The 17,438-nt window shown below is 51.8% G+C and overlaps 2 protein-coding genes across 6 annotated transcripts in view; both read right to left on the bottom strand.

Moving 5' to 3' along the window:
* Positions 1 to 6,450, bottom strand: part of AKNA (AT-hook transcription factor) — a 58,328-nt gene extending 51,878 nt beyond the window's left edge. Inside the window, 1 exon segment of the mRNA XM_005901087.2 lies at positions 6,365 to 6,450. The gene's annotated coding sequence lies outside the window, so the exon portion shown is untranslated.
* A 6,116-nt stretch (positions 6,451 to 12,566) lies between these two features.
* Positions 12,567 to 17,438, bottom strand: part of WHRN (whirlin) — a 91,968-nt gene continuing 87,096 nt past the window's right edge. For 2 of the 5 annotated variants that reach the window (XM_070375035.1, XM_070375036.1), the window contains 5 exons: positions 16,332 to 16,869; positions 14,637 to 14,699; positions 14,316 to 14,497; positions 13,690 to 13,812; positions 12,567 to 13,433 (listed from right to left, as the gene is read on the bottom strand). In XM_070375035.1, the coding sequence (XP_070231136.1) occupies positions 13,251 to 13,433; positions 13,690 to 13,812; positions 14,316 to 14,497; positions 14,637 to 14,699; positions 16,332 to 16,869 (1,089 nt within the window). In that variant the 3' untranslated portion in view covers positions 12,567 to 13,250. Of the gene's footprint in view, positions 13,434 to 13,689; positions 13,813 to 14,315; positions 14,700 to 16,331; positions 16,870 to 17,438 lie in introns of those variants that run through there. The other 3 variants (XM_070375037.1, XM_070375038.1, XM_070375039.1) reach the window with 2 other exon arrangements.

The following is a 17,438-nucleotide window of genomic DNA, read 5'->3' as shown; positions in this document are numbered from 1 at the left end:
CCGGGAGTTTGTGATGGACAGGGAGGCCTAGCGTGCTGCGATTCATGGGGTCGCAAAGAGTCGGACACAACTGAGTGACTGAACTGAACTGAACTGAAACAGAGGCCCCAAGAGTCACAACTTGCCCACAGTCACAAAGCTGGTGAGTGCGGCTGGCGATTCAGACACGCAAAGACCCAAGTCTTAACAGCCATGCTTGGTGCTCACACTGTATATACTGTGGAGATCATTAATAATCCAGGCACCAGAAAATCAGGAGGGGAGCTTGTAACCAGCGAACTGCCACTCACTAAGTCAACGTTCTGACTTTATAAGGAGGCTCTGGTTCGTCACAAAGCCTTTCGGTTTTCTAAAGTGCTTTCTCATCCTTCATAGCATTAGATGCTTGAGAAACACCTTGGGAAATGGGCAGGACAAGGATATGATTTCATCATATGCATCAGGGAAACAGAGGCCCAGAGATGGGTCAGAAGCAAAGGAGCAAACACAAACCTTTGGCCCCTACCGCCAGCGACTTAGCAGCAGCAGCAGCCGGGGCTTGAGCACCTTCATCAGAAGCGCGCCTGGAGGGCTGTGTCTGCACGACCCAGTTCTCAACACAGGAGCCCAGCGAGCCCTGGCCTTTTGTTCCCTCAGCCCCTGGGTCACAATGCTCTAATGTCCTGATGGCTATTTCTCACCCACACTCCCTACTCCCCGCCTCCACAATCATTCTTAAGCCCCACCTAAATGCCTGGCACGTTAATCAGGCTGGAAAGTGAATCTTTTTTTCAAGCCTTCTGGTGCCTCCCAGGACACAGCACAGGACATGGCCCAGGATCCAGACGGGCGTTGCTGGCTGATGTGATGAGCCCTGGACAGTCGCTCCTTTACATGATGTCCCGAGGCCCATGGGGTACCGGGGACCCGCAGGCTTCTCAGCCATCCTGAAGGAAACCATGGCTGTTATTTCATCCTCAGTGCCTTCTTGATCTCTCTCCTTCCCTGGGGAAGAAATGAAAACCCACCCTGAGGTCACCCACTCTTTCCTGCCCAGATTGCTGAATTTGCACCTATCGTTAAAATCCACAGGGGTGAGGAGGCAGGAGACACTTTCAGGAATGGACCCAGAAATGATGGAAGCATGGCTTGGGAAGAGGAGACCTAGTTTCAGCCTGAGTGATGCTGGACAAAAGCTTTTCCCTCTCTTGGCTCTGATCTTTGAGGCTTAATGGGATTCTCTCTGAGGTTATCAGAGTGGCCTTCTGTCATGAAATCTCCTGGGTTTTTTGATCCCACTTGCCCACACAGGCAGAAACACTAAGCTGATGGGAGGCTGTGAGGAGCAGGGGTTCAGGGCACAAGGATTTTGTGAATAATCAGAGGCTTCCAGGGTCTCTCTTGGAAGTTGTGTGACCTTAGACAAGTCACTTAACTTCTCTGAACTCCAGATTCCTTATCTATAAAATGGGACTTTACAGGATCTTTGGTCAATGAGACTACATACCCTAAAACCATGGCCAATGCCTAGTTGGCACAGAACTCATGAATAAATGACTTTGGACATATCTATGAAATGGCTTTATGGCCTGCTCCCTGCAGGACCGAGTTTAACTTTCCTGGCTCTCCTAATATTAGCCATAGATCAAGCTCTGAGTCCTTTACACAAAAGGCAGCAGCCAGCCCTTCTGATCAAGTGGAGAGAAATGCTGCTATCTCCCAAGGATTCTTCTCCCTGTGGCCCCCAAACCTGGTCTGGGGATCACTGACCCAGCTAGAAACTGTGTCCTCACCCTGAATCATTAAGGAGGAGAATAAAGGTCTTCCTCAGCCAACTAAAACACCGGTTATGTAGGAGAGTGTGCTCATATTGAGGAAAACACACTCATGCTCACACACTCACACATACACACTCAAATTTATCTTCCATGGAAAGAGTTCAACAACAAAAAAATGTGCATGTGTGGGAACACATTGCTAACAGCAAAATTTTATTGTGCACCTATTACATAAAGACCCTTCCATGGATTAGAAACTCATTATTTAATCCTCATACCAATCCAAGGAGGCAGGAATTATTATGCCCATGTCCCAGGAGAGGAAGCTGGGTTTGAATCAAGTAGTCTGAAACCAGACACTACCATCTTAATCACTTTGCAGGTGGTGGAAGGGTGGGAAACAACCTCGGTGTCCAATAATGGGATCATTAAAAAGATAAATGATGGTATTTCCACTCAAAGGAATATTATGCAGTGAGGAACAGTCATATTGTAGAAGAATATAATGTAATGCAAAAAACTGTCACATGTTAAGTGAAGAAGCCAATTAGAAAATAATAAATATCTAATTTGAGTCCATTAAAGAAAAACACAGTAAAATATGGAGGGAAGGAGGGAAACAGGAAAAGAAAAAGAGAATTCCTCCAAAATGTTTACAATAATTATTACTAGGTAGAAAACTAAGGCAAATTTACTCTTTTTCCTTATGTGTATTTTCTAAAAATAACAACTATTTTAAGAGTAAAATGAACTTTCACTATTTGGTAAAAAAACAAAGCAAAACAAACACAAGCCAGTGGCGCACAGCTGCGCAGGTCTTCATTCTGATGTGACCTTGGTCCCGACCCTGCTCCGTTTCCCTGCCCGTGAAAGCGGGGAAGGCTGGGCTCTTCCAGGGCCTTCGCAGCTCTGACATTCTTCGGTATCCCCATCCCACACCTCCTCTCTTCCTCTTTTTAGACTCTGACCCTGTGCTTTTTCACATGGCTTACTCATGAATAAATAATACATAGCCATTATGCAACATGTAGGATTATGTGAAGATCACAAAAAGGAAAGGAAGCAATCCCAGCCTCAGCCTTAGTCTAAACCTCTCAGGACACGGCATGTGTCGTCTCATTGGAACTTCATAATCACGCATTTAACAGACAAGAAAAGACCCAGAGAGGTTATACCCTTTGCCCAAAGTCACACAGCACAACAGGGGCAGAGTGGATCTGCACCCACAAGTAAAGCGTTACCCTGCAGATGAATCCCTGATTCGACGGCAGAGGGCTGAAAGTAACCTCCTGACCCCTGAGGCCCCTCCTTGGTCCTTGGCTGTGGTCCCAGGACTCTAAGAAGACTCACAGCTAGGCACCCAAGTCTGGCTTTGGTCACTGGTCCCTCCCCCACAAGAGGCTCAGCTTGGAGTGGAGGATGTGAGAAATGCTGGTGAGGATCTAGGGACGTGGTCCAGGACCACCTCTGGGGGCAGGCAGTCTCTCCCTACGGTCTAGCTGGAGTTTGGCCGACACTTGGCAAGGAAGATCAGACTAAGATGGGACTGCAGGCTGGAATAGAGGAGGGACCAAGAGGTTAAAAACGTGACGACCCAGAGGGAAGGTATGGGGAGGGAGGAGGGAGGAGGGTTCAGGATGGGGAACACATGTATACCTGTGGTGGATTCATTTCGATATTTGGCAAAACCAATACAATATTGTAAAGTTTAAAAATAAAATAAAATTAAAAAAGAAAAATGTGAGAGTGCGGGGGCTGAGAGGCCTGGGTCCAAATCTGGTGGTTCTGATATGTTTCCAAACATATATTCTATAGCCTCATCTACAGATGGAGGGCAACACTGTCCTCAGGGCCTTGCTTATGAGGAAGCATGGCTTGGGAAGTGGAGACCCAGTTTCACTTCAAAAGTTACAGGATAGTGTTTGCCAGCCTTAGCACATGCGCTCAGAAAACCAGGGGCCCTGTTAAAAGGGTGAGATGAATGGATAGAGTAGCATGGAAGCATATACATATGTAAAATAAATAGCTAATGGAAATCCGCTGTATGACTCAGGAAACGCAAACTGTAACCACCTAGAGGGGTGGGAAAGCGTGGGAGGTGGGAGCAAGGTTCAGGAAGGAGGGGACATATGTATCCCTATGGCTAATTCATGTTGATGTATAGCAGAAATCAAACCAATCATCCTCAATCAAGTAAAAATAAACAAATATAATTTAAAAAAAAGAAAAGAAAACCAAGGACCCTGTTAGCTTTCTCCTGGCTCCTCTGATCAACCAGAGCTTCTTCCCAGCTGCCCTGCCCCCAGCTCACCCTCCAATACCTTCAGCACATGCTGCTGGATAAATCTTCTTAGAGCATCATTCTGACCAAGCCTTTCCCTGGTTAAAGGTCATTGGTGGCTGCTGTCACTTTCAGGTTAAAGGCTAGACATTTTGGCTTGGAATTCAGGCTTGTAACAACCCGTTCCCAAGTCAGAGGGCTGTTGCATTGCACCACTCGCATCACAGACTAGCAGCCTCATCTCATAAAAGTTACTTTCCAAAATTCTGCACTTCAGGGGAGCAGTAGTGGGGAGCAGGCCTTGGCCAACTTTGGCTGTCATGCAAAGGCCAGTCTTTCATGACCCAATACACTTCACATGCAGCTCTCTTATTTAAAAACAGCATGGCAGGAGGGGTGGGGGGCGATGGGAATTCCCTGGCAGTCCAGTGACCGGGACTCCATGCTTCTACCGCAGAGGGCCTGGGTTTGATTCCTGGTCAGGGAATTGAGATCCTGCATGCCCCATGGCTCAGTCAAGAAAGAAAGAAGGAAGGAAAGAAAGACAGAAAGGAAAAGAAAAAGCCCTTAACCGTGGCCTTTACTAATTTCTATAATATAAATGCCCTTACTATGGTCAATTTCACGCTACCAACACAGTATCACTGAACACAGCACTAGGAAGAGATACATTCAATCAGCTCTCACCAGATGACACACCCCTGCCACATCCCAAAATAACAGCAGACTAACTCCAAAGAAGAGCTGTGTGACCTCAGGTGAGTGACTTAACCTGTCTGAATCACGAACTTCTCATTTGTAAAATGTAAAACAACAGCACTCATCTTATGGCAACAATGTGAACACTAGTTGATCAACAACAATATACAGGGTACCTACCACGTGGTAGAGCTCTGTACTAGGCACGGAGAGGGTGACTGGGGACAAGATGCACAAAAACTCCTGCCTTCCCAGACTTTACTTGATGCAGTAAAACCGTTTGCACAGTAGCTGGAAGACAGCATTCTGTTTTATTAACGGTCTTATTGTTGTTATGCCTTCCTTTCTGTGGACCTCAGTGTCCCCATCGCCAAACTTAGAATGTAGCCTGAACCAAACTTTCTGTGATGCCACCTCACTTGAGCCTTAAAATGTCATTACCATTCCCATTTTGCAAAGGGGGAAGCTAAGGCACTCAGAACTGAAGCCAGGCTGAGGATTCGATCCAAGGTCTTCTAACTCCCAGTCTTCAGATCTGTCCCACCTCCCTCCGGGACTGAGGAAACACAAAAAGGCCTGGAATTCAGCTGGTGACTCAGCCGGATGCTGAAAAAAACAAAAAAATACTCTTTCTTTCCTACTTCATGGGGGTACACTGAAATGTCTTTGGTGTGTACCACTTTCCAAAATACCCTCTCAGCATGCCAGCCACAGTGCCAGGACCATTCCCAGTCTCTCTGGAAACCCTGGCACTTCTGGTGGACTCTGTGGACTGATGGGAGCTGATGAAACCCCCTTGCAAGAAACAACCCAAATCACATGTTTCAAATGCAAACCTCTGGACTTTGGGCCTTTGCCTAAAGGCCTCACATGGGCATCTTCTCCCTCTTTCTGAAGAACAGAGACCACCCCTGAGAATAAATAATCCTCCAAAGACTACAGGGTCCATCCCCTATTGGTAAGTAAGCCAGACTAGGGCCCCTCAAATGGATAGGTAGCAATTCTGTTTTTTGAAAAAACAAAACAAAACAACAGCCAAAAAAATAAAACCCACCAACTCCAAAGGAGGTGCCTGGAAATGTCTCTTTGGAAGTCCCTCTAAGTATCTAACCCCAGTCCTTCATGCTTCACTTTCAGTCATTTCTTCTCCTTGTGTTCTAGAGGACAGGAACAATGCCCCTTATCACTGCAACCTATCTCGGCTTCTTTTCTCAGCTCCAAAATAGCCCAGTTATCAGCAATGTTCCTTTTCAACTTTCTTAACTTTGAAGCAGACACTTTCCAAATGTAGGTAATGATCCTTGCCAACATGTCATTTCTTTCAACGAAAGCCAGGGAAAGGAGCAGGGAAGAGCCTTGTCCAAGGTGGCGCAGTAAGAAGGCTCCGGCTCTACTAGTGCCAGACCCATCACACAGGGGAGAAGCTAGCTCTGCGTCCGCCCCGCTGCGCGCCCTTGGGCAAGCCTCAGCTCCTCTTTGGGCCTCAGTGTCCCCACCTTCGTAACAAGAGAGGCTGGCCTTATGCCTGCAGTCCGCTCCAGATCCCACCACTGTCACAGTGGCCCACCCTCATGCTGGGCCTTGCTCTACCTCCCTACCCCTGCCAAAAAGAGGAAAAGAAACTTGCGTTAGTTGTCCGGGGAGGGCGCGCGGCTCGGGATTGTCACGCTGCGCAGGTTGTTGCCGGGTGAGCGAATACCACACAAATCCCAGGACAGACAGAGAAGTCCCACCTCCCGGGTAACCACAGCTACACGGGCCACACCTCCAACCCAAACACAGCTATAAGCCCAGCCAAGATCCACCCCCAGATTCCCTCGGGACCCCTCCCCTCCCTGTGACCAGCCCCAGTTGAAGAGAGAGGGAGAGAAAAAGCCAACGCCCCCATTGCGCGGAGGTGGAAACTGAGGTCAGAGGGTGGAACCGAGGCCGGCGGGGTTTGGACTCGAACCCCATAGCCCATCCAGAGCTCCCTCCCATTCCCGGAGCGGCGATCGGTCTCCTTCCCGAGCGCAGGGGTTTCCACGTGGGAGAGGCCGAAAGCTGCCCGGTCCCTGTAGATCGGAGCCCACCGACGCTGTCCACTGTTCCTCCCCATTTCCCGGATGGAGAAACTGAGACCAGGCTAGAGGCCAGGACCCGCCCTAGACCCACCGCGAACCCCTCCCAGGGTCTCACCTGCCGGCTGCTGCGGCGCGCGGGTGGTTTCCTGGAGTTGAGCGGCAAACAAAGGCCTCCAATCCGGGCGCGGGGCGGAGCGGCGATGTTTTGCATAATCTCGAGACCGGCCTATGACGGCCCGGGCACGGCCCCGGGAGGCGGGGTTTCTGGATGTTCCACCAATCGCTGAGAGGTGGCAGCCTATGTCCCGCCGCAAGAGGTTTGGACGTAGGCTCCAGGCTCCAGGACTGAAAATCTCAAATCTGGGAGATTGCGTGTTCTTCTGAAACCCGCCCAGCCGCAGATGGGAGACTGAGGCGCCTGGAGTTAAGACGTTTGTGAAGGGTTTCACAGAACCGCAGTGAAGAAGAATCCATAAACTCTGATGGCGGAAGCGAATAATAAACACGACAGTAACGATAATAAACTTTTCTAGAGCCCTTATGTGTCAGGCACGGTTGTAAACTCTTCCAGTGTCCGATCCTTGCCTATAAGGTAAGTAGGTATTATCACTACCCCTCGAGTGTATTCTACTCGAAACCATCTTTTAGACAAGCAGGCAAACGCAGGCCTGGGCAGAGATGGAAACTTGCCTAAAGTCCTGCAGTGAGAACGAGACAGAAACAATCCATTGTTCAGTTAGAGTGCTCCGGGAAGGATAACAGTGTAAGGTGTCAAACTGGCCTAGGTTCTCGCCCCAGTTCTGCCGCTCGCTGCCACTGAACTTCAGGTAAACGGGATTCTTAACTTTCACCTCACAGGGTTTCTGAAGGGAGTAAATGAATAAACATCGCATCAGGCCTATAAGAAATAAATCAGCGACAGTAATTTAAAGGGCTCCTCGACCAATCGTATTGCACAGGGGCAAAGGCTTGTAATAGGCCCCGAGACAGGAAGTGATCTGCCCAAGGTCTGGTATCCAGCTGTGTTACAGCACAGTTCTCTTTCCTTTTGGTGGAAAGCTCCTCCCAGTCCCCCAGGTTCGGTGACCCCCTACACACGTATCTAATGGTAATCATAGTAACAGCTTCTATGCACTGAAGCTTTACTCTGTCCCAGGAACAAACATTTTAGCTACTCCTTACAATAGCTCACAAATTATTCCCTGGTGGCTCAGACGGTAAAGCATCTGCTCGCAATGCGGGAGACCCGGGTTCTATCCCTAGGTTGGGAAGCTTCCCTGGAGAAGGAAATGGCAACCCACTCCAGTACTCTTGCCTAGAAAATTCCATGGATGGAGGAGCCTGGTGGGTTACAGTCCATGGGGTCGCAAAGAGTAGGACACGACTGAGCGACTTGACTTACTGACTTACAATAGCTCACAAGTTAGGTTAGTATTATACTCCCAATTTAAAGATGAGAAAATTATAATACCAATTGTATGTGTAAATATAAAAGAACTTATTTACAAAATAGAAATAGACTCATGGACACTGAAAACAAAGGTTACCAAAGGGGAAAGCAGGAGAAGGATAAATTAGGAGTTTGGGGTTAACAGATACACATTGTGTGAGTGCTGAATCGCTTCAGTTGTGTCCAACTCTTTGAGACCACATGGACTATATAGCCTGCCAGGTTCCTCTGTCCATGGGATTTTCCAGGCAAGAATACTGGAGTGGGTTGCTGTACCCTTCTCCAGGGGATCTTCCCAACCCAGGGATCCAACCTGTGTTTCTTATGTCTCCTGCATTGGCAGGTGGATTCTTTACCATTAATGCCACCTGGGAAGCACAACAGATACACACTACCGTAAATAAAATAGATAAACAGCAAGGACCTGCTAAACTATATTCAAAATCTTGTTAATAACTTATAGTGCAAAGAATCTGAAAAAGGATATATATATATGTATGGTGTGTGTGTGTGTGTGTGTGTGTGTTTGTATTTACATAACTGAAACACTTTACTATATACCTGAAACTAACACAACATTCAATTTAAAAATTAACAAATATGGCGATGGAAAAAAAAAATAAGAAATATGAGGCTCAGAGAAGTTAAGTGATTTGCCCAAGCTCACAAAGCCAGGAAGTGGTGGAAATAGAATTTGAGTCCAAATGTCAGACTCTGAGCTCTGGACTGTCTGAGGTGCCTTGTTCTCTGTCCTTATGATCCTCACAGAGGGCTACTCCAGCCCTCACCCTGCTTTCTCCCAAGCAGAGAGGGCTCCAAGTGATTTAAAGGCCAGCTTGGCACTTGCTTGGGCAGGCCCAGTCTCAAACCAAAAACTTGCCCTCTTTCTGCCTTCTCCTTCATCTAGCAGCAGATCCTGAACTTGTCTAGCTGTACCTACCCCCTTCCCCCAGCTCTGACACTATGAGTAAAGACATTAGGGCCACAGACATGTATGTGGCCAGATGGACCTCTGGCCCCTCACTCTCCCAATATCCAAGCTGCCTTAGCCCACTATTTTGGGTCCCTTCAAAGGGCTTCCTTGGTGGCTCAGACGGTAAAGTGTCTGCCCGCAATGCGGGAGACCCGGGTTCGATCCCTAGGTTGGGAAGTTTCCCTGGAGAAGGAAATGGCAATCCACTCCAGCACTCTTGCCGGGAAAATCCCATGGATGGAGAAGCCTGATAGGCTACAGTCCATGGGGTTGCAAAGAGTCGGACACGACTGAGAGACTTCACTTTCAAAGGCAATAGGACATCTGCTTATTATCTTGGAGCTTCCCATGGTGAACCTCAGGTAGCCGTGGGTCCAAATTTTTCCTCTACTACTCACTAGCTATGCAAATTTGAGCAAGTAACTTGGTGTTTCTAAGCCCATTTACAAAGGTATGTTTTTAAGCTTAAAATTCCACTGGGAGGGGAACCCTCACAGCCAATGGCCTACAGTCCCGGAGTCAGACCCAGGAATTTCAGAACCAACAGTTCCAGAAACTCTTTCTTGTTCTTTTTCAGAGAACAAATTTGGGACGGCAGGCAGCAGTTGCCAGGAATTCCCAGACCCCTGGGGTTGGACTGAGTGGGGAGATGGCTAGTTCAAGACACAAGAAGTCATGACCTGTCCTGGAGTTCGTAGAGCAGGCCAATCAGTTCAGTTCAGTTCAGTCACTCAGTCGTGTCCGACTCTTTGTGACCCCATGAGTCACAGCACACCAGGCCTCCCTGTCCATCACAAACTCCCAGAGTTTACTCAAACTCACGTCCATCGAGTCAGTGATGCCATCCAGCCATCTCATCCTCTGTCGTCCCCTTCTCCTCCTGCCCCCAGTCCCTCCCAGCATCAGAGTCTTTTCCAATGAGTCAACTCTTCGCATGAGGTGGCCAAAGTACTGGAGTTTCAGCTTTAGCATCAGTCCTTCCAATGAACACCCAGGACTGACTGGCCTGAAATTCATACCGCAAGTAGGTAACAGAAAAAAACCTCTGGATTCAGAACAGATCCACAAGGACTTGGGCCTAGAAAAGATGTGGTTTATAAGGTCAGAGGGCTCCTTCTTCACCATCATTCTGACTGCAATCATCTCCCTGGGGCAGACTCTGAGCCCACACACGGCATCCCAGCCTCCATCAGAAGCGAGTGGCAGTATCCCCATTGTATTTATTTCCTGTGGCTGTTGTAACAAATTACCACCAGTTCATGGTTTAAGACAACAGTAGGTCTTCCCTGGAGATCCAGTGGTTGAGATTCCACGCTTCCACTGCAAGGAGTGTGGGTTTGACCAGTGAAGTGAGATCCTGAATGCAATGCTGCTTGGCCAAAAAAAAAAAAAAACACACTAACCTGTTCTTCCAAAGAGAGGTCGTAAGTGCAAAATCAGCCTCACCTCGCTAAAGTCAGGGGGTCGGCAGGCAGGTTTCTTGGGCAGGATCTCAGGGAGAATCTGTTTCCTTGCCTTTTTTTCAGTTTCTAAATGGCCACCTGTGTTCCTCGGCTCATGGTCCCTCCTCCATCTTAGAACTGCATCACTGCAACCTCTGCTTCCATTATCACGACACCTTTTCCTCTCCTATGTCAAATCTCCCTCTGCCTCCCTCTTACAAGGACCCTTGTGATTACATGGGGCCCACCCAGATGATCAAGGATAACCTCTCCATTTAAATGCCCTAAATAAGCACACCTCTCTTTGCCACAGAAAGTAACATTCACGCATAACAGGAATCCGGGTATCTCTGGGGCTGTTACTGAGCCTGCCACACCCATAGACTAGGAACTTGGGTTCGGAAAGGTGAAATCACCTGCCTGTGACCACACAGGATGTGGAATTTGATGCCAGGAGATCTGGGGCCTGACAAAGCCCTCTTGCAGCCAGGCGAGGGTTATTTCTTGCAGGGGTACCAGCATTGGGAGGGGCATACAGAGTCCCATGGGAAGGGCTGGGGTTTTGGGGGTTACTGGCTGCTTCAGAGGTCAAGCGGAAGCCAGGACTCTGGCCTCGGACTCCTTAAGCTGGGGAGGGGACACAAGCAGCTAAGAGCAAGATCCAGTAAAAGTCTGTAGAATCAACAGCCCCAACCCATTTCTAGTAGATTCCTGGACACGGCTGGACAAAGCAGGACTTTCCAAACTCTTCTTTCCCCAGAGAAAGCCTGGGGATGGAGGAAGTGGGCACTGGAGCTGGTAGTGGGGCCCCTCTCCTCTCTGCCCCCTTCATGTGTTTTTGCTTCTCATACCCACTGCCCTTGGCTCCTGCACCAGCCTCGTGTGCACAGGTAGGAAGCGACTGGGAAGTCACTGCCTCTTCCCTCTCCCCAGACCTTGTCTAAAGACCGACAACTTGAAGGCCCTGCCTGCTTGCCCTGAGCGGAGGCAACTCTAAGTGGAACTTACACTCCAGTGTCCCCCGTGGGATCAGGCTGCAGCTGTCCTTCCAGGACTCCGCCTGAAATCACATCCTGCTTGCGTTCCTCACCTTCGCTTCTGATTCACCCACTGCTTTACCAGCCTCCCTGCACGCTGCTTCAGTGAATCACCTGCACACACATCCTCGTCTCAGAGCCAGTTTCTGGGATCCGCCCTAAGATAGGCCACCTCTGTGTGTGCCCGTGTGTTTATAATTTTATTTATTTATTTAGTTTTGGTCACACTGGGTCTTCATTGCTGTATAGGCTTTTCTCTAGTTTCGGCCAGCGGTGGCTACTCTTCAGGCCGTGCACAGGCTCTCACTGTGGTGGTTTCTCTTATTGTGGAGCATGGGCTATATAGGCTGCAAGGGCTCTGTAGTTGTGGTTCCTGGGCTCTAGAGCTCAGGCTCGATAGCTGCTCACAGGCTCAGTTGCTCTGAGGCATGTGGCAACTTCCTAGACCGGGGATTGAACCCTTGCTTCCTGCATTGGTGGGCAGATTCTTTACCACTGAGCCACCAGGGGAGCCCCCTCTCTGTGTTTTATAATATTCATGCCCATTGTGCATTCCGTCTCATAACATACCTGTGTATTTTAAATATTCTTATATACGTTTCAGGGGTACAACATTATTAAAACCTATATATACCTGTGCATTTTGATCTAAAGATGTTATCTATAACCTTCAGGGAAGGTGTTCCAAGACGTGAGTGTGGCTCCAGTGCCCCTGCAACACGCTTGGTGTGACCCAGGTTGAGCCACGGGAGGCCAGGGAAGATGTGATGTCTGGGTGCCTCCATCTGTCCTACCCACCCCTCTCTCCACAGCAAGCCCAGCCACACACGCAGGCCACAGAGCACGCTGGATCCTAACCTTGTTCAGATCTCTTTATTGAAAAATTAAAAGTCATAAGCTCTGTATATAAATACACTGACGTCGCTGGTCACCTGCAAGGCCTCTGGGATAGGCTGGGGGAGCAGTGGGAAGCTGGGGTCTTGCGATCCCCAGGGGTGTGGGATGGAAATAAATAATAAATAACATGGGGGATGAGGAGCTAGGAGAAACAGGGGTGTGAATGGGGGTGCTCGATGCTTATTTGTGGCACTGAAGGTCCCGCAAGAGGCCCCCCGGGTTGGGGACATGTCCACGAATTCTTCCGCGACTTCATTCCAGACAAAGACTCCTGCATCGGGGGATAGGCCAGGTCCTAGCTGGCCAGGGAGCACTCAACCCAGAGTTACAGGCCCTGGGAGGCTTCAGGTGAAGACACAGGTGCTCCGCCCTTCCCCTTTCTTTCTCCCCTTCCTGAGGGTTCACGCTTGTATTGAGCGCCTACTGTATACCAGGCATTGCATCAGACCCTGACTTGACCTTCTGTTTGCCTCGCCCAGCTCTCTTCTCCTGGTTCTGGTCCAAAGGGCCAGTACGGAATGGGGGTAGGGATGTCTTCCTGCTACCCTGGCCATGCAGCTCCAGCCCCCGACGGAGCTCAGTAGTGCCAGGAGGGAGGAGGGACCAGGGCCGGGGGCTGGGCAGAGGCGGGAGGCCCTTGGGCCTCGGCCCCTAGAGCAGCACATTGAACTCCGTGACCAGAAAGTCGATGTAGTCACGCTCCTTGGTCTTGAAGGCCTCCGCGATGATGCGCGCGGCTTCCCGGTGCTCCTTGCCCCGAAGTGTCACCCCGTTCACTTCCAGGATCACGTGCCCCACCTTGAGCTGCCCACAGTTGTGGGCTGAGCCGCCTCGCTGCAGGAGTGAGACACAGGGCATGTAACCTCGGACACCCCAGGGCTGGCCTGGACTGCCCCCCACTGCCAACAGGGGAGCCACAGTCTGTGTCCACGGCCCTGATGAGGAAAACTGAGGCTATGAGCCAAGGTGCTATGAGCCGGAGGCTGCCTGTGGTGCCGGGTTCCTCTGGGCATAGCAAACCCCTGCGGATGCTGAGAGAGGGACCCTCAGGGGTAGGGAGAGACGGTCAAGCAGGTCCCTGGGGATGTACCTGAATCGTGACGATCCTAGGCAGGGGCTGGCGGGTGTTGGCACCACCCTCGATGGCAATGCCCAGGGTGGCCGCACTTTTCTTCACGCGGATGAGGGTGGACGTGGGCTCCAAGAGCCCGGGCTGCAGGTATGAGGAAGGAAAGTAGTGGAAGCCTTCTTGATGGGTGGGCCTGGCCTGGGGGCTGGCCTGGCCACGACAGGCTCTTGGGTCAGCAGGGCGCAGACTCCAGCCCTTTGCTGGGAGCCTGCCGTGTGCTAGCACTGAGCACAGCGCTTGGTGCACCCAGCTGTCTAATTCTGAGGCTCTGGAGGGTAAGCAGCTTCCCCAAGGCTGCTAGAGGTGGCCACAGGCCTTGAATCTGGCCTGACTGCCTCACCTCCACCCTACGCTGGAAGGGAGTTTAATGATCCATGAGAACAACCTTCAGCGCCTGGCCTGTCTGCATCAGTGGCAGAGCAGCAGCCTTCAGACTCTGAACACAGAGGTCTCTCCGGACACCCACATCCGGACAGCACCTCCCTTGCAGTCACTTGTCAAGCTGTACCCTGGTCGGGACTTCCTGTTGCTCACCCCCAACCAGACTTCCCCCCGCCTGCCTTTTGCACACCTCCCGTCTCACTTACAGGTTTGGTGGCCCCCTCGGCGGGCCTCTCATTCCGAGGCGTCTCCTTGCCACTCCTGCTCCTGGTGGGCGCCGTCTGTCTGCCTCGGCCAGGGACGCTGGCCTCGGCCTCGCCGGCGTCCACGCCACTATCCTCGCTCAGGGTCTGCCCGCTATCTGAGAGCTGGGAGAGTGTGGAGGCGGCTGGGGTGGGAACAGGAGGAGAGGGATTTGTAGAGCTGGGGTCAGTAAGGGCTTCCCGGAGAAGCTGAGGGACAGGCCAGAAGGCTGGGCGGGGGATTCCCTGGGCAGAGACTCCCTGCCACCCTCCACCTGTTGAGACCTGCCCTTCCAATAGGGTCTGGCCCCAAGGCTGCCACTTCCAGGATGTCTGCCTTGACAGCTTCTGGCAAAATGGTGAAAAAAAAAGAAAAAGTCAAGAGGCAAATCCAGCCCACAGATATGGGATTTTTTGTTTGTTTTAACTCTTAGTGTTATCAATGTTTAATGATGGACCAACACATTCAAATTAGGAGATTTCACATTAAAATGGAATTCTAAGCTTCTTGGGGAAAACAGGAAGGTCTGGGGGCGGGGGGGAAAGGAAGGTCTGCCATACCTGGTCTGTGCCCTTGCTGACCCCACCTGGCCTAAGCTAAGGGGAGGAAACATGCCCTCTGGTGCAATAGTCAAACCCAATCCACTCCACTAGGTATGTAATGGCTTGGCCCCTGAGTTTGAGACACTCTGGGGTCTGGCAGTGGGGTCTGAATCCCCTCTGACCAGCTGTGCAATCCTGGGTGAGTTACACAGCCTCTCTGAACCCCAGTGTTCTGATTCCAACCCAGGGGCAATGATGCCTATCCCATAAACACTAATAGACAGGACATATGGGGTGAACAGGCTTACGCTAGCCTGCCTGGCTCCACGATTACTGCGTCTCAGTCTCTTTCGCGTGGAAAATGGGGGTGATTACAGTACCAGCCTCACAGAGCTGCTGAGAGAACTGGGTGAGTTACTAACACAGGCACGTTCCAAAGAACAGTGTCCTTGGCTTACGGAGAGTGCTGTCACCTGTCAGCTTCATCATCACGTGTGTCCGGCTCAATGCCAGGTCCAGAGCCATCTATCGGACAGCTCGGGTTTCCCTCACCACATCCTGCCTTAGCAGCCTTCCCTCAACGAGCTACTGAATGCAGGAACCCCGCCTTCCGCATCCTAGTCCGACCCTTACTTGCATACCACAGGCGCTCAGCAAATGTCCCCTGACCTGGTTGGCCACCCACCCTCCTTGGCCACGGCGGGCCTACGTGTCACATTAGCCACGAGATGGCAGCAGAATCCAACAAAACGGACCCTGGCCTCGCAGTGGGCTCAGGCTTACGGGGTGGAAACCAGCGCTCCCTTCCCGCCACCTCCCCAGTTGGACATCCTCTGAAAACCCCGGGCTGCAGCCCCGGGCCGGCCTCCCAGGTGTCTGGAAGGTGGACCCTGCACTGTGACCCTGCAGCCCCGAGCCAGGAGACCTCCAGGGATCCAGAGGTGACAATTTCAATGTGCACCTGTCCCTCGGCCCCAGCTCTGTGTGACAGAGATCACAAAAGCCACCCCTGCCCTGAACAGGCTCAGTCTTCCTGGGGAGACTGGTAGGTGGGTGCAGGGTGACCAGGTCTGGGGATCCTAGAGGAGAAATCCCACCCTCACAGCCAGCTGGCAGAACTGTTGCTGTTACAGCAACAGTTACAGAACTGTTCCAGCCCGCATGGGATGGCCCAGCAGCCGTCCACAGTCAGACACGGCAGATCTCGGACTCACATTCCAGCCTCTGCCTCCAAAGCCCCTCAGAGCAGGCTCGGGGCCCTGTTCCCCGGCTCCCCTGACCCTTAATGGGAGAGGACTGGGTTCAAAGGCTTCCCACTGGGTGAGCACCTGGCCCCACCTGAGCTGTGCCAATGAGCAGATGAATCCCCCAGTGGGGCACCCCTAAGGGGGCGCAGCGGCCTCCCGAGCCCCGCCCACCGGGGCCTGCGGTACTCACTGCGTGTCTGGGGCAGCGCCCTCACTTCATTTACATCCGGCTCGCTGTCCGGGCGGTGCACCTCCACCATGACAAAATGCTGGTTCGTGCCCGCCTGGTCTGGGTGGCCGGAGGGGGAGGGTGGGGGAAGGCCACCACCGGCCAACGCAGCCTCTGCAGGGGGGCTTTTCAGGTGTGGCGGTGACTGGACCCGCGGGAAGGGGCCGATGGGGTGCTGGTTGACCAGGGCCAGGTGGGTGTCCAGCGGCCTCTTGGAGCCGAGGTTGGCCGGGGAGATGGAGGCATAGATGGGGGAGGAGGGTGAGTTCTGTGCTGTGGGGGCCTCCGGCACAGGAGCGGTACCCGCGGGCGGGCTGCGGTTCTGCGGAGCCGAGAAGACGATGCCCGAGTGGGAAGACGCGGAGGAAGGCGGCTGGAGGTCCTCTCTGCCCGGCTTCCTCGGCTGGATGAGGAGGTGGTCGTGGCCTTGGATCAGAGGGGGTGGGGGAGGCGGCGGCTTGTAGCTAGGCAGCCCCTTGGAGGTGGACTTGACATCATCCTGCCAAAAGACCCAACAGGAGTAGAAGGAGTCAGAGCCCATTGCGGCCATTAAGAGGGGAGACCCGAGCGCCCCAGTGCGCCGGACCCTGGCTGGAATTCCGTCCTTGCTCTATCAGCTCCTGGCCACGCTGCTCTGAATTATGCAACACCCGAGTGGAAAACTTCTCCTAGCATCTGAGCAGCTGATAAGCATCGGGATCTTGTCTCTGGGGATGGCATCGTTACCTTCGGGTACTGAAGATCTTGGCATCGGCCAGGGCTTGTCACAGGGAACGGGACTTAATTAGAGGTGGGATGCAAAGATGAAAACAGAAAAGGCCTCTCTTTGGCTTTTCTCTTTAGGGGATTATCACGGCTCCTGGAGCCTAGAGATATGACAGGACTGATGGGAGAGGATGGGTAGAAGGTGGACAGAGGTGGGCCAGGCTGCTATGTGGCCCTGGGCAGGGCACAGCACTTCTCTGAGTTCACCTCGGGGCCATGGAGGAAACGACCTACTCAGCAGAGTCGTGGGGAGGTGAGAAGTAGCGCGTGTGCTGCACTAGCAAGGGGCCTGAGATCCAGCAG

This window comes from Bos mutus, chromosome 8 (assembly GCF_027580195.1).
Source record: "Bos mutus isolate GX-2022 chromosome 8, NWIPB_WYAK_1.1, whole genome shotgun sequence".
Taxonomy (NCBI): Eukaryota; Metazoa; Chordata; class Mammalia; order Artiodactyla; family Bovidae; genus Bos; species Bos mutus.
The sequence above is the reverse complement of the archived record's forward strand: the minus strand, read 5'-3'. Positions and strand labels throughout refer to the sequence as shown.